Source organism: Populus nigra, chromosome 1 (genome assembly GCF_951802175.1).
Source record: "Populus nigra chromosome 1, ddPopNigr1.1, whole genome shotgun sequence".
Classification (NCBI taxonomy): Eukaryota; Viridiplantae; Streptophyta; class Magnoliopsida; order Malpighiales; family Salicaceae; genus Populus; species Populus nigra.
The window spans coordinates 18,095,691-18,117,641 of NC_084852.1; the positions used below are offsets into that span (position 1 = coordinate 18,095,691).

General features: G+C 34.8%; 2 protein-coding genes and 1 pseudogene across 2 annotated transcripts; 2 read left to right on the forward strand and 1 right to left on the reverse strand.

Annotated features, from left to right (window-relative positions):
* The first annotated feature begins 8,783 nt into the window (after window positions 1-8,783).
* On the forward strand, window positions 8,784-11,913 carry LOC133706003 (probable disease resistance protein At5g63020). The gene has a single exon (XM_062131500.1). It carries the CDS (start codon window positions 9,030-9,032, stop codon window positions 11,640-11,642), a length of 2,613 nt encoding a protein of 870 aa, XP_061987484.1. The 5' UTR covers window positions 8,784-9,029; the 3' UTR covers window positions 11,643-11,913.
* Window positions 11,914-12,235: 322 nt separating this feature from the next.
* Window positions 12,236-13,630, reverse strand: LOC133671932 (F-box/LRR-repeat protein 14-like; annotated as a pseudogene).
* Window positions 13,631-15,478: 1,848 nt separating this feature from the next.
* Window positions 15,479-16,856, forward strand: LOC133695188 (uncharacterized). The gene is made up of 4 exons (XM_062117058.1): window positions 15,479-16,106; window positions 16,257-16,336; window positions 16,493-16,563; window positions 16,679-16,856. The coding sequence occupies exons 1-4, from the start codon at window positions 15,479-15,481 to the stop codon at window positions 16,854-16,856; spliced, it is 957 nt and encodes a 318-aa protein (XP_061973042.1).
* Window positions 16,857-21,951: the final 5,095 nt, after the last annotated feature.

Genomic DNA, 21,951 nt, shown 5'->3' on the forward strand with positions numbered 1-21,951 from the left:
GACCAGAGGTTGCAATTGAGTATGCGCAAAGATCCGCCGGCAACTGCTCACATATAAGCTCACCTAATAAATAAGAAAGAATTTAGTACTAGCATACAACATTGCTATATTTAAGGATCTATCTCACTATTTTGTTCAAATCCAGGGGTCTAACGGACATCAGAAAAAAAATATAAAATTTATACATAAAACGAGAAAGGTGAAGGATGGATTTGCCGAGAGCTCCATGAAGGAGAAGAGCGAACGCTAGGAAGATGATCAAGGCCATTTTTCAGTCTAGAAGCAAATAGAAAATGTACTTTAGCTGTAGCTTGTGTGAGACGTTAGGATACTAGGGTTTGTGTTTATATACAGAGAGAGTAGGGATCATCGAATTTTTATGCTGATTAGTTAACAAGGAAATGATTTAATTTTTGGTATCAAGAGTTATTTGGTAACATGATTAAGGCTTCATTAAGTGATGTTTTAGTGGCACTTGAAGAAAATTAAAATTAAAATTTCATATCAAAGCTTACCATTTTAGTTTTAATATTACCTAGCTAAGTTTGCTGATTTTTTGTTACAGATTGAAGGTAATATCATGCAGAATCCCTACTCTTGTGATGATTTTTCTTCAATTTCATATCACTGGGTGTCTTTCCAAATTATAAGAGCTTTGATTATGGGTGATTGAATAGGCTCTTATACTACAAATGTTTTGAGTATAGTTGTCTTTCCAAATCGGTTTATTAAGATGAACCGGATAACTTAGTGACTTGAAAATATGACAACAATGAGTTTGAGATAGTGAACACAATTAGGTTTTTAATAACCCAAGGAGATCGGATGCCACTTCGTTACACAGGTCCAGTCCCTATATAGGCCTGCATAAGCCCACTTTGGCAAGTTAATTAACAAGAGCATTTTGTTCAACTTTCAAACACAATTTTACGGAGGTGCCTCCATTTTTTTTTTCCAGCAAAGTTTTGGTGTACATGCACTTCTATTACAATTCTATGAGAGTAGAATATTAACCCACTTTCACTCTCTTTGATGGCTCGGGTTGTCAACCCGATCCCAGTGTGTTTGGGTTGAAGCAGCGTACCTGGACCCACTTTCACCTCTTGTAGGCTCGGGCTGTCACACTTGAGCCTAGCGTGTTTGGGTTCAAGTAGTGCGCTCGAACCCACTTTCACCCCTCGTGGGCTCGTGCTATCACGTCTTAGTCAAGCGTGTTTGGGTCCAGGTTGCATGCTCAGACCCACTTTCACTTCTCATAAGCTTGGGCACCTTCACTGAGCCCAACAGTCCCCAATGATTTTTTTCTAGACCCTATGCGAATCCCTCAGTATTTTATATTAATCCAATATGTATTATTTTGAGTAGAGTATAACTCAAAATATTGTAAAGGTAAAATTACACTCCAGACCCTTCTATTCATAAAAGACAAAACTCATGAGCTATAAATACACCATGAGACCTTATGAACAAATGTTCACAATCTCTTCATTCTCAATATTTTTAGCATATATATTTTTAAAGTCTATCTCTCTTAAACATCATTGCACTTTCTCTCTTTACAAAGTTACTAACGTTACCATCAGAGAGTCTTCACCTCCACCAAAAGAGATATTTTACAGGTACTAGCCATAAGACACCTTGGATTACCAAACACTAAGTATAAGTTACCAATTACCTTAGCTAGGGAGAATGGATGAGATTGCTAGGACCAAATGATTAACTGATTATTTAATCCGAGAGCCCTATTTCTAGGCTACTTGGATTTTGTAGGACATCATCAATTAACTAGCTATTATTTCATCGCACACTTATGTCACTAGCATACCATCCAACACAAATTACAGAATTTATGTACTAGCAAATTATTAATAAGGTAAGCATTGCGAATCCATGGTGCAGGGTAGAAAACCTAGAATTCAATTGTGTTTTTAACTCAATAGATGAGATTTAGTTTCTTTGCACTAAAAATAATAAGCATAAGAAAAGCTGACGAGAAGGATGACTTGATGATTAAGAAAACATATTTTCATTTTAACTATCAAACCTGAGTTTGGTTGTAAAAAGTATAAATCTCATATTAAATCATATAATCCTGATATAGATAAAATATCTTTCACTTGATTGATATATTTAGGGGGTGTTTGAGAATGCGGTAATAGTTGCTTTTCAAAGTGCTTTTCGTTTGGAAATGCATCAAAATAATATATATTTTTTTATTTTTGACATCAACATCAAAACGATCTAAAAATACTAAAAAAGATTAATTTGAAGGAAAAATATTCAAATTTTAATGAAAAATAAATTGAACCGAAACCCCAAACATACACTTAATTTTAGTGTATGAAAATAGACCAAAGATGTCCCTTACCATAAAACCAAAATAAAATAAACTAAAAGAATGAGTTCAGAAATCTACACATCTATTCAATACTCCATAGTTATTAGACCTGACTCGAAATCTAACTTGATAAAGAATCTAAGTTATTAGATTACTAGATCAACTCGTATCAATATTTTTTTATATTAAAATATGTCATTTCTATCTTTTTTATAAAAAAAATCTTTGGTTTTGGTTTAGACAGGGTTTGGCCAGGTCAATTGAATCACAATGTGAACCTATTAAGTTACCTATGTTTGACCTTGTCAATGTTAAAACCTAGTTGGAGTTAAGTTTCGAATCACAAATTTATCGAGTCAATCTACTGGCCGAGTTTAATAATTATGTATTCCTTTACGCCTACTTGTTTGTTACAAGTTTTGTAACTTCTTGTTTATTGAACATGTGAGGCAATAAGGTATGGTCAGCGGACCTGATAACAACATGCTTTTTTAAAATAATTTTACTAGCTATATCTAGGTAACTTTCTTTGTATCCAAGTCTTTTATGAAGTTTACTAACTCACCACTATGTTAACACAATCAAAATACTAGCTTAGAAAACTCAATAAAGCAAAGAAACTAATTTAACATGTGATGGATCAATATTTATTATTTTTTTATCTATCTGTTTGTTTGAAACTGCTCTCTAAAGGGTTGACCATGAGAAGATTAAGACTCGTCATCATTAAGCTCAGCCAAGCGCCGAGTACAGACGCCTATGAGTTTGACGAGTTGTTAAACCCATTATTTATTGGCTCAGCCAAGTGCTAGCCCTAGTAACCTGTGAGTCTGGTGAGTTGCTAGACCTATCATTCCTAAGCTCAACTAATTATTAAGCCCAAACACTTATGATTCTAATGAGTTGCTAGACCCATCATTCCTAGACTCAACCAAACATTGAGCCCTAACATTGCCTGATGGATCAAAGATATTTTATCACGATGGAATCATAGATCAGGGATTTTTTTATCCTGATAGGACATACCAATATTTCCCTTACAAGGAAGAGAAGCACCTTAGGGCTATAAAATGAGGAAACGAAGATGATAATGTTAGGTTCAAATTTTTCTCTATGTTTTAACAATGACAATTATATCATATATAATAGAAAAACTCTTACTCAAAGGTATAATTGATTTTTCCTGAACTGATTCTAATTTAATCATCGAGATACCTCAAATAGATAAAAGATGAACTTTTATAGGTAACGATGATGATTTACCTACGCTTTCACCATGGAAGGGAAGGTCAGATTGCTCAACCTTTAACCTTATAAGATAAAATAGGACCTCATCATTGGTGCTGTTTGTAGGAAAATTATAAAAAAGCCATTGATCGCTCCTCTAGGAGCTAGGCCATTATCATTCCTAATTACCATTGGATTTGGAGCTATGAAGTTTTGAAAGATTGTCATCAGGTACCAACAAGATATCAGTTCAAACCGTGTAAGTTCAAGAGTTATTGTAAACCGGTAGCTTCATTTCCATTATCATCCTTAATTACTATAGAAATTGGAATTTTGAGGTTTTAAAAAGCCTTCAATGGCTACTAACAGAGTGTTGGTTTAATCCATGCAACTTCAGAAGCTATTGGTAACCAATAACTTCTACCAAGCTTATGGACCTCATAGGTAGATGATCCATAAGGAAAGAGGTTACATTCTCATTTCTCCAGTCATATTTTCATAATAATTGAAGGACCTTTATTTATTAAAAAATATTCCTCTTTCTAGTGCTACAAAACAATTTACCTTGGAAGAGATTGACATATTCTTTGTAGGGCAATCATACTTTCCTTTAAAGATATGATGGACTCTGCCTGGTTAAAAAGTTTTTTGTTCTTATAGGAACAATGCCCATGAGGCCTTATATAGACCAAATTAAAACCATTTAACACCACTCCCTACTAAGAGACTTCTTAACATTCCACAATAAATACACCTAAACTAAATGACATATTTCATTGTTCCAAAAAGTTAGAGCCCTTATGAATCCAGCTAAGGTTAGATCATCTATCGCCTGTAATTAGAAATGTTTCATTAAGTATTGTCATTCGACCTAGAAATGTTTTATTAAGTATGGACATTTGACCCAGAAATGCTTTATTAAATGTGGGCAATGGATCTAGAAATGTCTCATTAAGTATAATTGTTAGACCTAGAAATGCTTCATTATGTATAGGCGTTGGACCTATAAATGCTTTATTAAGTATGGATAATAGATCCAAAAAAGCTTTATTAAGTGTTGGAATTAGACCTAAATATGAAACTTTATACAGAGACTAAAACTTATGCAAATCCACAAAAGAATTAGAAAAATATGATATATATAAACGAGAATACACATATATACATAGGGGGTCTAAGGATCTAGCCTAGGCTTCTTAGTCATATACTTCCTTTGTAGAGCCAAAGTAGCCCTCACTAGGAAGACGTCTAAGAAATTCGAGACTAAGACTAGATGGAAGGCTGTACTAAAATCCACTTGCATCCCCTTGGAGAGGTTGAAAAAATATAGGTTGGATATGACCAAGAATATCTTATCTCCCATCGCCTTAGTCAAAGTTGTCGAGCCCTTGAAAAACTCTTGAAATTTCTTAGGAGAATCTCTCAAAGACTCCAACTTTACCCGGGGGAATCCCTTAAAAACTCAAGCTTTGCTTGAAGATGCTGGTTCTTTTTCTTGGTACAAATAACTCAGCTTGTGTGGCAGCAATCTCAGTTTATATATTAACTTTAGAGTCCCTAACTTGAAGAAGCTCCCTTTTCAGGGGAATTACCTTGTTATAGGAGGCCTCAAATGCTTTCTCCTAAGATCTCAATTTGAGGGAAAGATCATACATTTAGTCCTTTAGTTTGGAATAAGCCACCTTAATGCTTTGTAGTTTAGCCTCCACAACATTTTTTTTCTCCTGAAGGCAGTCAAAGGTTGCTTGATTTTCCCTATTTACAGTCATCACCCTCCTTACATAACTCTTTTTTGTTGCTCAATGCCTCCTGGAATGGGCACACATCATAATAACCTACCAAGAGATAATATTAAAAAGAAGAAATCACTTAACCAAAACTGAAAAACAAGAAGTTTTGTCCCTACATTGAAAGCTATTTGGCTAGTTAACACTAAATAACGATGAAAGTTTTCATCAGACATTGTAGAGATGTTTAATGGGATTGTAAAGGCCCTCTTCAGATTTGTCACAACCTCAAGGCCAGCATCACCAAGGCATGTTCTCCCTCTAACCATAGCCTCTATCAATTTCCCTTTCTCTTGTGTTAGAGTTGAAAAATTGAATGAATTATGGCTTAAGGCTAGATCAACAAAGATGTCCTGGAACTCTATGGTGCCAGACTTTGTGGATGTCATAGATGCCCTTTCCTTGGATGATAAGGCAGGAAGTTGAGGCAAAGGAAAGATAGCAGTAGAAGCCTCTATCGACGGGGCTTGGGGATGGTTAGTTAATGAAGTATAAACTCTTCTCCTCTTGAAGTGAGTAGCAACATTCACGATTATTACAAAGAGGGTTGAGATTTTTTCTTCTCGGGATAAGAGAAGATCATAACCCCCATCTTCCACATGGGTTATGCCCTCCAATGGTGTCTTCTTAGAGATAGAGCCCATAAGAACAATGAATTCCTTAGTAAGAAGAGAGAGTTTTCCCTTGTTTCTTCACCTCTATCTATGACACCTATCCTTCTCCTTCAACTATCAACCCTATAAAGACAAAAGAATGTTAGATTCTGAAACAAGCAAAAAAAAAAAAAAAAGACAACATGATATGATGACTCTATACTTTGCAAAACATCCTAGTAATATCACCTAACCATTTTGTCAACTTCATAGTCGGTTTTGGTTAAATCCAATATTGCACATTTTTTCTCTTTGTCTGAGCTCAAATGAGGCTTGATGTTTACCTCGTGAGGAGGAGTTTTTCAATAAAAGGAGCAGCCCTAGATTTGCTACAGTCCTTACTGACGATCGACAATTTCAATATATCTTATGATTAGCCACTTTCCCTTTAGGTTCTTGGTAGAGTTGGGTTTCTCAGTCATCGTATTCTTCATGATGTTGTTGCTCCTATTAGCAAAGGTGAAGAACTAACGCATATCGTTGCTGTCATCGATGCTGGCGACCAATTAGTAGCAACTCTTTAAGACATTTACAGTAGGCTTGAGCCCAACCATTCTATAAAAGTTTTCAAAAGCGGACATGATTGTCCACCAATTAGGATACAGCTGACTCAGACCTAACTAGTAATAGCTAAACACATCCCTCACAAATCCCTAAAGAGGGAAGGAATACCTCATCTTGTACATATAGAGAGGGGTAGTAATTTTTTTTTAAAAAACCTAGAGGGTTCTTAGGGTCAGTTTATTGATATGTTTATCAGGGAGAGACATCTAAGCAACATACTCGTCAGGTTATTAGCAAGCCATGACTTTCACGTCCACAATCTATATGTTGTTGGGGACGTCATCCTTAGAGGTTTGAGGAAACCTCCTTCTCTCTTGAGGGTCTATGGCTGGGATATGTGAGGGAATCTTATGGGACCTATATCTTTTAAGCACCTCTAGTAGGAGAAATAGATAGGTCCTTATGAGAGGATCTTCTCTCCTCTCTACCAAAGGACAACACAATATAGCATCCCCTCGAACCTTAAGGCCTAATATGATGGACCCATTTCTCCTGTCATTTTTTTCATGTTCTGAATGAAACTTGAACTCCTTCTCAAGAGTTGGAGCACTTCTCTTTCTTGAACTAGGCCTAGTGCTTTTAGACTCCATTAATTCTAGTAGAAAAAGAAAGATCATTTAAAAGGTTTTTTAGGATGATTCGTACATGTTTTTCTCAGGTAAAGAAAGACATGGATTGGAATATCTTCTATAAGAGTTGTTTTTTCTCTCTTTTTTACAAATTAGACGAAGTAAAAGTAAAGAAAAGGAAAAAGTAAGAATAACTAGGGTTATAAAGAAAAAACCCTTACATCGTCACTATCGGATGGAAATTTTTCATATCTTCACATGTCTTAAGAAGTCTACTCAAGTGCTATATTGAGTGCTAGCTATCATTTTGTTCCCCAAAATGGATTTTCTACCAAGGGCAAGAAGCCACCTGGACTTGAGGATCCCAACGGTACCAGGAAGGACGCAAACAAATCTTAAAAAAAGGTCTCACCTGTTACAGGTAGAGGCTTCTCAAATTCTTTGCATATAATACACAAAGAATTGGGGGGCTATTAATGGATCAACATTTATTGCTTTTTGTTTGTTTGTTTGAAACTGTTCTTCAAAGAGTTGACCATGAGAAAGTTAAGACCCATAATCCCTGGGCTCAGCCAAACGCTGAGTTTAGATGCTTGTAGGTTTAACAAGTTATCAGACCCATCATTCATGAGCTCAGTGCCTGATGCCTGTGGGTCTAACGAGTTACAAAACCCATCGTTCCTGGGCGTAGCCAAGTGCTGAGCCTAGACGTCATCTGATGGATCAAAGATACTTAAATATAACTAATTCCTAACGTTCCCAACATGATAATTGTTATGGTTTTTTTTAGCTAAACCCTAATGAATAATCATAAACTAATTACAATATCCATTTTACATTTTAAAACATGAAAAAGATGCAATTTTTAATATCGAGTCTATATCTTACAATGTAAATCTACAACCTGATATTATACAAAATAGTTGGAAAAACATGCAAGGGGCCATAAATATTTTAAAATGCTCTTTTGAAAATTTGAATTTTTTTTATATTATTATTAAATTTAATGGGCTGGGCTGAATCTAGCCCGGTTGGGATTGGATGACAGGCAGTTTAATAAACCTAGCCTCTGTCTTTCTCTTTTTTTTTTTGGCTGGGCTGAGCCCTTAAATCAGAGATATTTTATTTTGATGGGAATATAAATTAAAAATATTTTATTCTGATAAAATTATAAATTATATATATTTTATTCTGATAGAACATGCCAACCTTTCTCCTCCAATAAAGAGAAGTTATTGGGAGCTATAGAATAAGGAAACAAAAATAATTCTACCAGGTTTAAATTCTTTTTGCTTTAATAATGATAATTTTATTTTAATAAAATAACCTTTATTAAAAGAATAGTTGATTTTTTTGTAAATTGATTCTAATTTAATTATTAAAATGTCTCTAAATAAATAAATAATTTTTTTTACAAATATTTTATAATAACGATGATAATTTACCTATGCTTATTTCATAAAAAGATGGGTCAAATAAAATTAATGATTTTATCCCGAGGTGTTCAAGCTCACGGGAAAAAACAGACCCCATCGACATGTTATTAATTTGTTATTTTTGGTTTTGGTACAGGTTGGAAATGAACTAAAAGGAAAGTTTAACAAGCTGTTTACAATTATTTCCAAACAATTCTAATTAATCAACCTTGGGGACCCCATATGGAACCTTCATGGTTCGTAGGGTTCTCTCAAACCTTATCACTAATGATCTTTAGCATTATTCCGTAAGTCAACGAAAAACTCAAGTCCATGTCCAAAATGATCTAATAAGTAAGATTTTTGTTTCCAAACAAAGGGCTTAACTAGGCTTGTGTCCTTCTTCTGAAACCTCCTCTTTTGATGTTTTTTCCCTGACAGATTTCTCACTTTACTGAAATCTTGATAAAGAATATATGGGAAACTGTTGCTCGATCTCCATATCATGCGATAAATTACTCTCTGGTTGCTTGGATTTCACTTTCAGAAAAGCTGTCTACATATCCAAGCTTGAAGAAAATGTCAATGGTTTGAAGATTGCAGTGGAAGGACTAACAGATCTACATAATGATGTGATGAGAAGAGTGAAAGTTGACGAGGAGCAACAATTGAAGCGGCTAGACCAAGTACAAAGGTGGATTTCAAGGGCAGAAGCTGCTATAGATAGAGCTAATGAATTGCTAAGAGAAGATTCTCAAGAAATTGAAAGACTGTGTCTTAGAGGTTACTGTTCCAAGAACTACAAGTCAAGCTACAGGTTTGCCAAAGAAGTGGATAAGATGCTACGGGATGTGGCTGATTTAAAGGCCAGCGGAGATTTCAAAGTGGTGGCTGAGAAGGTTCCAGCAGCTTCAAGAGTTGCAAGGCCCAGTGAACCAACAGTGGGGTTGGAGTCAACATTCAATCAGGTGTGGACCTGCCTGAGAGAAGAAAAACAGGTGGGAATTGTAGGGTTATATGGAATGGGGGGTGTCGGAAAAACTACCCTCTTGACTCAAATCAACAACGAGTCTCTCAAGACACTCGATTATTTTGATATTGTGATATGGGTAGTGGTGTCAAAAGATTTGAAACTTAACACTGTTCAAGAAAGCATAGGGAGAAATATAGGTTGTTCTGATGATTTGTGGAAGAATAAAAGCCTTGACGAAAAAGCTGTGGACATATTTAATGCCTTACGCCATAAAAGGTTTGTGATGTTGTTGGATGATATCTGGGAGAGGGTTGATTTAAAAAAACTTGGAGTTCCTGTTCCTGATATGAAGAACGGTTCCAAGGTAGTTTTCACAACTCGTTCCGAAGAAATTTGCGGCCTGATGGATGCTCACAAAACTGTGAAGGTAGATTGCTTGGCATGGGACGATGCTTGGGATTTGTTTCAGAAAAAAGTAGGAGATCAAACTCTTTGTGTTCATCCTGATATTCCTAAACTCGCAAGAAATGTTGCCAGAGAATGTGGAGGTTTGCCCCTTGCGCTCATCACTATTGGTCGGGCTATGGCTTGCAAGAAAACACCTCAAGAATGGCGTCATGCTATCCAGGTCTTAAGTAAATCAGCTTCAGAATTTTCAGGCATGGGAGATGAGGTATTCCCTCTGTTGAAGTTTAGTTATGATAATCTATCCAAACAAAAAATAAGAAATTGTTTTCTGTACTGTAGTCTCTTTCCAGAGGACTTTCTGATAAATAAAAATGATCTGATAGATTATTGGATTGGTGAGGGAATTTTAGATGGAAATGATGGCAGGGAAGTGGTAGAGAATTGGGGGTATCACGTTATCGGTTGTCTTCTCCATGCATGTTTATTGGAAGATAAAGATGATTGTGTGAGAATGCATGATGTGATTCGCGATATGGCGTTGTGGATAGCATCTGATATTGAAAGGGATCAACAAAATTTTTTCGTGCAAACTGGAGCTCAATCAAGTAAGGCTCCGGAGGTTGGAAAATGGGAAGGTGGCAGAAAGGTTTCGTTTATGGCAAATCATATAGAACATCTTTCAGAAACACCAAACTGCTCCAATCTTCAAACTTTGTTTCTTGGTAGTATTCATTTGAAAAAAATCTCCAGAGGTTTCTTCCAATTTATGCCTAAACTAACAGTTCTAGACTTGTCAAATAACATTTCCTTACTCGGATTGCCTGGGAATGTTTGGAAGTTGGTTTCGTTACAGTATCTGAATCTTTCACGGACAGGCATAAAGGAGTTGCCAACAGAGTTGAATGAATTGGTAAAGTTGAGATATTTGAACCTGGAGTATACGCATTCGCTCTATCTACTACCACACGGAGTGATATCTGGCTTCCCGATGATGTGTATATTAAGAATGTTCCGTTGTGGTTCTTCTGAACAGGCAGCTGAAGACTGTATTCTTTCAAGAGATGAATCCTTGGTAGAAGAACTGCAGTGCTTGAAAGAACTGAATATGCTGACTGTCACCATAAGAAGTGCTGCTGCTCTTGAGCGATTGTCAAGCTTCCAAGGGATGCAGAGTTCTACTCGAGTTCTACACCTCGAGCTTTTCCATGATTCAAAGCTAGTTAATTTTTCATCATTAGCAAATATGAAAAATCTGGATACTCTGCACATTTGTCATTGTGGGAGTTTGGAAGAGTTGCAGATTGACTGGGAAGGGGAGCTACAAAAGATGCAAGCTATCAACAACCTTGCCCAAGTGGCCACAACCGAGAGACCCTTCCACAGCCTCTCCAGTGTATATGTAGAAAATTGCTTGAAATTGAGTAACTTGACATGGCTTATACTTGCTCAAAACCTTACATTTCTTAGGGTATCAAACTGCCCTAAACTGGTAGAGGTAGCAAGTGTTGAGAAACTGCCTGAGGTTCCTGAGTTGGTGGAAAATCTAAACCCATTTGCAAAACTCAAAGCTGTCGAATTATTATCCTTGCCAAATCTAAAAAGCTTCTATTGGAATGCCCTGCCACTACCATCAGTGAAGGATGTCCGAGTTGTTGACTGCCCGTTTCTGGATAAGCGGCCTCTAGATACTAGCAGAGCCAGTCAGTAAAATGCCTACATAGGGAGAAAAAACTGGTAGAAAGAGCTGCTGAGATGGCAGAATGAAGCTACAAAAACAATGATTTTCTTCATCGCTACTTCATATTGCACAGAATCGCAAATTTGTTTTAGTTCGTAATAATTCTTTTCTGCCTTCCTTCTTTATCTCCCCATTTTTTTCTCTTGTTCCTAGTTTGTAATCCAGTCTTATCCACTTGTATTTCATTGAATTCTGATTATTGTTTGTTTGAGTGTTTGATAGTATCTTCTTTGTGTTCAAAGCCTGGTGTTGACAACATCCTCGCTCACTGAGTTCATGTCCAGATCCTTCAACACTGCTGAGGAAAACAAATTAAGCGAAACCGGAAGCCACTTATGTTTTTGAAACTGCAGGTCCTTGAATAACAATGGAGACAGATGCGCTGCATTATGGATGTGCATATATAGGAAAAAGTTTGTCAGACATTTCATTTGTTTAGGAATGCCCTTCCGACCAGTTCTGCAAACTAGTTCTATCAATTCCAAAACATGTATGCTTAGAGTAAAGGTTCTCAAACTTTCAAGTGATAAAAATCTCAAAATGAAAGTAAATCGAAGTTTCAAAATGTTATTTCATAATAAATCCACAAGGATCATGCTACTATTCCACAAATTGGTGGTCCATTACAGGATTACATATTTTACAATCACAGCCAAATAATCCACTGCTAGGAGTAACAATCATACAACAACAGATCCTGAAAACAGGATTTTGATCTAATTGTAAATGATCACCACTTACAAAATGCATTGAAGATTGCATAAATTTCATGCGTACTCCTTTTCTTTTTGAGTCCAATACAAGTTCAATACATCCAGGACAAGTCTTGCCGGAATGATTCATATCTTGCAGCTCCTTGAACGCCCCTTTCAGAAATTTGAGGGCAATCTTCAACAGCTAAGAATTCCAATTTGTATCTCCTAATAAGAGGGCCCAATCCATCACCAGTAACTCCCTAATATTTTTTTAATCATAATACGCAAACAAGGAAACTGGCTCCCAAGCTGTAGAGGGCATCGCTAATCTAATTTCTTGACATCTGACAAGCTCTCGGGTTCCAAGATTTTGAGCTGAACAATGAACTTCCATCCCAACGCCATTGAAGGAATACACATGGTCTAAAGCGAGTTCCTGAATTGGGCACATCTGAATTAAATTGAGGATTCCATTTTGTGTAAATGAAGATAAGAGACCAGACAGGTTCAAGCACTGAACAGTTCTGAGCCAGGACTCTCATCTGTTTAATCTTAGTGAACTGTTCATCAGAAGTGGCAGAGAGAAATCTGAAGGAACTCGGAGAGAAATTGCGCGAAGATTACTTGTGTTTTTCGCTAAGCATATAGTATCTCAACCTCTGACTCCAACACACATGTCCAAATGAATCTTCTCCAGGTTCTTGCGCTTCCCCAACACACAAGCAAGCCCTTTCCCAGGGCTGATGATGTAATTCACCAGGTTAAGCTCCAACATGAACTCGCATGGATCCATTGCTTTTTCCATCGTTCAACAGCTAGCCTATCATAAAACCTCACACCTGTTCTTACCATCCACCTCAAACTGCAACCATTCAAGTCTTCACCAGCTAGAACCTAATCAAAAGAAACAGGGTGTAAATACTTTTAAATACAAAATATTTCTCTTATTTTTTTTTGTTTTATCAAGTCAATGGAGTTTTCGATCTTAAAAATTAATGAACAACAATAAATACACCAATCATATATATATATATATATATATATATATATATATATATATATATATATATGGAAAAAAAAATAAAAAAATAAAAAATTATTGGTCAAATCAAGATGAATTATTTTTACCGGGTTAATTTTGAATCACAATCATTATTATTTTAAAAAATTCGTTTGGTGTGTTGTTCTGCATAATGTTTTTAAAATAATTTTCCTTCATGAGCAACAATTATTATTTTTTCATCATTTTCGGCTATACTTCATTACATTATCAAAAAAAAAGTAAAAATAAACATTGTCATCATCCAAGGTATCAATCACATTCTTGACTAATGATGCAATAAGGGATACTAAAATTAGTAGAAGGACCACATTAGAAACAATTCATGGAATTATTAACAAAATATTAAAAGGTGTGGCTAAATTATTATAGACACACTAGTATTTTGTTTTTTTTTTTTCAATTCACCCTTCAACTTTCAACAATCAACCTTTTATTTATTTATTTTTTAATTTTTACTTAAATATTAAGTTGTTTTAGAAATTGTACTTCATAATTAATTAAATATTAAAAGGTATAGCTAAATCATCATAGCAACAATCACAAAACATTATTCATTAGAATAATATTTTGTTTTTTCTTTTAATTTTACCTTTCAACAACTCAATCTTTTTTTTTTGCATTTTTTCCTTCAATATTATTTTGGGAACTATATTCATAGTTTTTTCAATTTTCTTTCTTTTGGGCTATATATCAGTCTCAAAGATTTAATATTTTTTTTTTGATTTCAACATTCATTATTAGATCAGTTTTAAGTGGGACTTTATAATTTTTTTTTATTTGTTTCTACAAATTTACCTTACTTTGATGACATAGATTGCGAGTTTAGTAAGTTAACTTGAGTTGACTTAAATAATATTTTTTGCTTATTTTTTCTAAATGATTTTTTTTCTAATTTCATCTTTCAACATTGAGTTGGTTGGAAATTTGGTTGTCATATTTTGTTTTGCTTTCTATAGGGTTATCCTAATTTTATGACCCGAATCACGAGTTTGACATTGAATTTATTTTTCCTTTTTTAGTTTAATATTTTTTTAATTAGGCTTCATAATTTTTTTATTTGATTTCTATGGAGTTATCTTGGTTTCATATATTTAATTTTTTTTATTGATTTTAACCTTCAACATTGAATCTATTAGAAATAGAGCTTCGAAGTCTTTTTTATTTTATTTTTATAAAGTTATCCTAGTCTCATAATCCAAGTTATAGGTTTAACAGGTTAACCCGAGTTGATTAGAGTTGTTTTTTAATCCTTTTTATAATCAATTGTTTTTTTCAATTTTGTCATTCAACATTAAATTGATTGAAATTTGAGTTTCATATTTTTTTTTTACTTAAATGCTATAGGGTTATCCCAATCTCATTATTCATGTTGTGAGTTTGACAAGTTAATCCGAGTTGACTCGATTAATTTTTTTATTCTCTTTTTATTTTTTAATTTTATCCTTTAACATTGGCTGATTAAGAAGTGACTTTCATAAATTATTTTAATTTGCTTTTTATAGGATTATCACAATCTCATGACCCGAGTCACAGATTTGATCAGGTTAACCTGAATCGATTCAATATGCCATTGTATTAATATTTCAAAAACAAATATCATCCAATAAATCTTCATATTAATATTTAAACAAAAAGATATCATCCAATTGTAATTTGAGTTAATGATTAAAAAATTATTAGAAATCACCTGCAATTCTGACCAATGATCTAATATATCACTAACCCAATTGGTTAATATATAATTTGTTTTTAAATTTTTTGTGAGTAGCATTAAAATTAGTGCAATTTTTTTTTTCCGAATTGTTGGGAAGAGTCTTTTCCAATTATATCTGTTTACTAACTTTTTTATGGTCACTTGACCATTGAAACAAAAGACAAAGGATTTCAAGTTTTCGATCCTGTTAGTGCAAAATAAATAAAAAAATAAAAATCTTAGGTACAATCTCGGAAATTTTTTTTCTTTGTAGATTGCTAGGACTGAAAGCCAAGAATTCAATAATCATACATAATTATATATTCTGATTTTCATACATATATCAAGAAACATGATGTCAAAATGTTTCAGCTTTACAGCATCCCGGGATTGGTTCTACCGCTACTCATTCGCCAAGGCCGGTCTTCGTGCCCACTCCGCTAATCTTGGAGATGGCACCATTATGCATTGTTGGGTACCAAGAATCATCAAATCATCGAAACCCAGTCTTCTGCTTCTCCATGGCTTTGGAGCCAATGCAATGTGGCAATATGTTCAGCATCTCCATATCTTCACATCACGTTTCAATGTCTACGTTCCGGACCTTCTTTTCTTCGGTGAGTCCTACACATCCAGGCCTGAAAGAACCGAGTCTTTCCAGGCTCAATGCGTTATGAGGCTAATGGAGGCCAATGGGGTGCATAGAATGAACCTTGTTGGGATCAGTTATGGAGGATTTGTGGGGTATAGCATGGCTGCACAGTTTCAAGAGAGAATAGAAAAAGTTGTGTTGTGTTGTGCTGGGGTTTGCTTGGAAGAAAAGGATATGGACAATGGTTTGTTTGCTGTTCCAAATTTGGATGAAGCAGCCAGCATTTTGTTGCCACAGACAGCAGAGAAATTGAGGGAGTTGATGCGGTTTTCGTTTGTCAAACCTGCCATGGGCATACCGTCTTTCTTTCTCACAGATTTTATTGATGCAAGTCCTTCTAACTTCTGTGAATTATTATATTTAATGGATTTTTTCGTAGGTTAGGCCCAATACGCAAAAAAAAATTACCCTTCGATACATTGATGATAATCTTTCGGTTTACAGTCTGCAATGTTTCTTCTCTGACAGGTTATGTGTACAGATTATGTTAAGGAGAAGAGGGAATTGATCCAAGCCATACTTCATGGTCGAAACCTTTCTGTTCTACCAAAGATCACTCAGGTTCCTTACCATTCTTGACCTATCTAGTTCAAATCCTTGATTTTGTGCCAATTTATAGCCTCCGACACTTTACAACATAGGAGGCAATGGTGCTAAAGGATGTGTTAATGAATCTTTAAAACAGTTTCTTTTCTTCTTCTTTTTTTTCCTGCAAAGCAGCCAACGTTAATAATATGGGGAGAGAAAGACCAAATCTTCCCTGTGGAATTGGGGCACAGATTGAAAAGGTTAGAACAAAACTCTTTGATGATTTTGGCATTTTAATTTCTGAAAATTTGAGTCTTTTTTTCCTGTAATCAACTATTTCCTAACAGTTTAAATTCTTGAACTGCTCTTTTACAGGCATGTGGGAGAAAGTTCTCAGTTAGTGATCATTAAGAATGCAGGACATGCAGTTAATTTAGAGAAGGCCAAGGAATTTGCTAAGCACTTAAAATCATTCCTCATTGATTCAGCCGCATTTCCATCTCCATCTCCAGGATCCTTGACAGATTTCATCCTTGAAAAGAATCAAGGATGAGCATTTGCTTAAAACAGGATGATTGAAAATACGTAACAAGAAGCTATTATACTTTGCAAAAATGGTCAAGGCTTGGCCAAGGATTATGGAGGCTCTGAATTCAAGACCTATTTTTGAATAGCTTATGCTTTTCTAGTTCTTGTGGGCTATCAGTTGTGGAATCTTTATTTGAAAAAACATGGTGGATCTTTTTTTTTTTTTTAGTTTAACATGAATATTCGAATCAGCATTTATAAAACATGATGGATCTTAGTTAATCAAATCTTATTGTGATTCACATGGCTAGTTTTAAGCATGTCTCTTTCCTTGTAAAAAGAAAATCAAAGGAAGCTGTCACATACTGTTTCAGTAGGCTGAGGATGATATTGGAGTAGAAATTACTGATATTTGTTTCTTAAATGTAATCATCAAGAGTGAATGTACTTCGAGGAATATTGAAGACTTTTCCATCAAGGAAAATTCTATCACCAATTCTTTCTTCTTCTTCTTTAGAAAACACCTTATTAGTTTACATTTATTAAACTACGTATAATTTTGTGAAGGAAAAAAATAGTTGACAAAATTGAAAAATAGAAGTAAATTGAATATTATAATTGAGTTTAGAATTTTGCAAACAGATTTTAAAAACATAAAATAAGGAATAGTGGTAGAAATACGTAGAAGAAAAGATGAAAATTAGGATAATTAATGAAAATACTTGACAAAAAAAGTTTTAGAAAACAAAAATTAACAATGATACCAAACCAGTCCATAGTTGACCTATAAAAACATTTCGTCCATCCAATTCATGAGAAAGCCTGCCACATCTATGTTTAAGTAGCTGGGCCAGTTCTATAAGAGAAAAGCAAAATACAAGCAAGTTTAGCCAAAGCTCTATTCTTTGTTTGACTGGCCAGACTAGCTATTCTAAACAAAAACTGAACTCAACCTGTTCACACTACGGATTTTGGCTCCACAGCTAATATTAAATCTGAAGCTCGATTCTTTGTTGATCTGTAACCGCTAATATTAAATCTGGTCTGGCTGCCAAAGTGAACTGAAGACCCGACCGATTCTTCTTTTAATTTTGTATGAAAAAAAATTAGTATAGAATTGACTTGGTTCATGTAATGGATGAATTTGTGATGCAATTAAAAATCTATTTGACTTCTTTTTTTTCAAATTAATGTTGTTTTGAACCCATCCATTCTATAATCAAGATTATATACCAAATCAATCTCAAATTAAATTTAATAACTATATTTATTATAACTTGAGTTGACATGCTTCACCTAATATTCTAGAAGGAATAATTGTTAAACTCAAATTGAGATATGATATAATGAAATTCTTGGACTAGTAGTTATAACTCTATGATTTGATTGAATTGATAATTCAGCATGCAATTGTTATTATAGTAATTTTGATTATGAATCCTACCCAATCCAAAGTATGAATCATTAAATTTTCATATTAATCAATTGAATAACATCAAAGAACAAAGTTGGCGACTATATAAGATTTTATGAGTGTTTATGGATATAGTTGGAAGAAGTTCGGGCTCATAATTATATTATGTCCAATATCTGATATTTTACAAATTTTATACTCGATTCATTCAAATTTTTTTTATCTAAATGAGTTGAATATATTGAGTTAATCTAAATCTTTTATAGATATTACAGTTATCTACAAGTTAAGCTTATATTGCTAATTTTCATGGATTGAGCTCAATTAGAATCAAGATTTGAATTTAATAAATTATCCCAAACATGTTATAAGTTGTGATTATTAATAAGAACTTATCATATGTATAGTGTAATTATCATGTGAAGTCTTTTTTCACACATACAACCATTATTATTTCATACAATTATATTGTTCTTCTAATCTCTAACTTGGTATTAGAGTAGACTTGATATTTCTCTTCATCATGGACTCTGCAAGCACCCAAAATATGGACTCTCACATGGCTGCATCAATTCTCTCTTCTACTGCAACAATCCTTCCTTCTGCTAGTGTATCGGCTGTTGCTGCTATTTTTTCTTCTGGTAACGAATCACTCTCTTTTGACTTTCATTCTTCTACTACAGCCATCAACAACACCTCGATTATTGCCTTCCCACACATCTACTCTATTACAATGGTTTCTTCATCTGATTTCACAGCAGCAGCCAGACCCTCTTACAAGATTGTTCCTCTATCAAACACTCAACAAGTAATTTCTTTAAAATTATCAAACATAAATTTCTTATACTAGAGGATGCAGATGAAACCTTACTTGTAAGGCCAAGGTGTGTACTCCTATGTTGATGGCTCTTTCCCATGCCCCTTGCGTATGTACCATTTGATGATATGGCTTTATCCAATCTTAATCCGTCATATCTGTCATGGAAGCAGTAAGATTAATTGATTATGAGTGTTATTCTGTCGTCTCTGTCTATTATAGTGTTGTATCTTGTCGTTAATTGCCATACATCCCATGGTCTGTGGACAACTCTTAAAACTTCTCTTACTTCACCCTCTAACTCACGAATCATACAACTCCATGGATCATTCCAAGACCCGACCCGAGGCAGAATGATAGCACTGTTAGTGCTTATTTGCAGCAAGCCAAGATGTTATTTGATGAGCTTGCTGTTGCTGGTAAGCCACTGTCCATGGAAGATTTTAACCTCTATATATTTCATGGATTGAGAGGAGAATTTCAGGACCTAGTAACCATCCTCTCTACTAGAGCAAAACTTATTTCATACATTGATCTTCACAACCATCCTCTCATATATGAGTTTCTACACAAGGCTTCTCTTCAACCCATTGTGACAGCCTTACTGTTGCCAACACCATCTCAGCCTCTCTCAGCCTTCCTCCCACAGCATCAATAATGATCTTCAGTTAACAATTATAAATAAAATTTTGGTCGCAAGGGTCATTTTTATGGAGGATGGAAGAATCATAATCGTGGCTATCTTAATCACGGAACTAACTAATATAACTCTTGTCAGAATATTAACAGTAATGCTTTTGGTTCTGGATAGTTTGTTGGACAAAATTTTAGGCAACAAAACAATTGTTTTGGGGGTTCCAATTAGTGGTCTAATCCGCAGAAAATAAAATGTCAACTATGTTATAGTTTTGGGCATTCATCATAGCAATGCCCTCAACTATCCACTCATAATATGTAAGCCAATGCTAATTTGGTGTATAATACTAAATCTAAGAGTATTTCTTTTACTTGATTTCCTGATACAAGTGCTAATCAGCATGTAACACCTAACATTACAAATATGGCGAGCTCAGAACCTTATGCTGGCACTGATCAACTGCATGTTGGAGATGGTAAGGACCTTGCTATCTATCATACTGCCCACTCTAAAATCCACGCACCTAAACGTATATTCACTTTATCCAACATTCTACACGTACCTCACATTAAAAAGCCTCTATTATCTGTTCAAAAGTTCTGCTTAGAAAATAATGTGTTTTCTGAATTCCATCCTTTTGTGTTTTATGTTAAGGATCTAATAACCAAGAAGATGCTTCTTTCTGGTCATAGTAGAGATGGTCTTTACATTATGTCTGAGTTCTCTGCCACCTCATTGCCTCAAGCTTTCTTGACTACATATCGATCCACTTTTGCTGATGTCTGGCACCACTAACTTAGGCATCCTAGTTCATGTATTTTAAGTTTCTTAGTGTCAAATAAAAAAGTGTCATATATGTCAAAACAATTTCATTTTGACTGTCATACTTGTCAGTTAGGAAAATCATCACATCTGTTTTAGGACCTACGGGTCACAAAACTTCGGCTCCTTTTGAATTAATTTTTAGTGATATTTGGGGACTTTCCCCCATGTTGTCCTTTTATAGTTTTTGATATTTTGTTATATTTGTTGATGCTCATACGAAGTATATTTTGTTCTTTCGTTTAGTTGCAAAATCTGATGTTTTCATTAATTTTCATCAATTTCAAACTCAAGTTAAGCGTCAGTTCTTTTTAAAAAATTAATCTATTCAAATAGAATGAGGTGGAGAGTATCATAAATTAAATATTTTTTTTAAATCTATTAGCATTCACCATCATTTGATCTACCCACATACCCATGAACATAATGACATGGTTGAACGCCGACACTGATATATTGTTGAAACTGACCTTACACTTCTGGGTCAATGTAAAGCCCATCTAAAATTCTAGCGCTATGCATTTCAAACTTCTGTTTATTTAATAAATTGTATGCCAACTTCTATTATTAATTACAAATCATCTTTTGAATGTCTTTTCCGATTAACTCCTGACTATAGTTTTCTTCGCACTTTTAGGTGTCTCTACTTCCCTTTTCTTCATCCATATAATGCTCATAAACTCGATTTTTGTTCCTCTCATTGTGTCATTCTTGGTTACAACACCTCCCACTTAGGTTATCGCTGTCTCAATTTATCTTCTCATTACATCTCTATGGCCTATCATGTTCGATTTCATGAACATATTTTCCCTCCAGAAACTTCTAAATAGAATAACTCTCCCCCACAATCAAACACCAGAACATATTTACCTCAATTATTCCTCATATTTCCTATGCCCTTTTACCATTTATCACTATTTCTTGCCTCTGTTTCCCCTGCCCAACTTGCATTACCAGCCCTATCTGCCCCTGTTTTGCATCACCTCATGAGCGCTAGCCCGCTCTCATTATCTCTACATGCATATACTTTTGTTGATCAGTGTCTAGGTGTAGTTTTAGCTCCAGCTTCTCGCCATGTTTTACTAAAATTAATAGCTTTGTAACGAACTGGTTCTATGTTGGCTCGCCCATTACTAGACGCTTCTTCTCGGCTTAGTTCATACTTGGCCACCACACCAATAGGTCTCCCTAATGTTTCTCCTCCTGCTTCGAATTTATTCATTTAAGTCTCATATTTTGGTCTTCAACAGGTCTCGAATAATGGTGCTTTGACATCTTTTTCTCTGGCTCCTCGTCAACACATTATGGTTTCTAGGCCACAAAAGGCTAAGACTGCTAACCTCAACATCACCTTTACTCCGAGGCATTAATCTTTCTTTGCCTATGAACCTTCCATCTTTTAGGAGGCAAATCGTTTATCGTCTTGTCAA

What these genes read in the sequence shown, in the direction of transcription:
- LOC133706003 (XM_062131500.1), top strand. Translation starts at nt 9,030, where the DNA reads ATGGGAAACTGTTGCTCGATCTCCATATCATGCGATAAATTACTCTCT.
- LOC133695188 (XM_062117058.1), top strand. Translation starts at nt 15,479, where the DNA reads ATGTCAAAATGTTTCAGCTTTACAGCATCCCGGGATTGGTTCTACCGC. An exon ending in TTCTACCAAAGATCACTCAG is followed by an intron (nt 16,337 to 16,492) that starts GTTCCTTACCAT and finishes TTTCCTGCAAAG; the next exon opens with CAGCCAACGTTAATAATATG. An exon ending in TTGGGGCACAGATTGAAAAG is followed by an intron (nt 16,564 to 16,678) that starts GTTAGAACAAAA and finishes GCTCTTTTACAG; the next exon opens with GCATGTGGGAGAAAGTTCTC.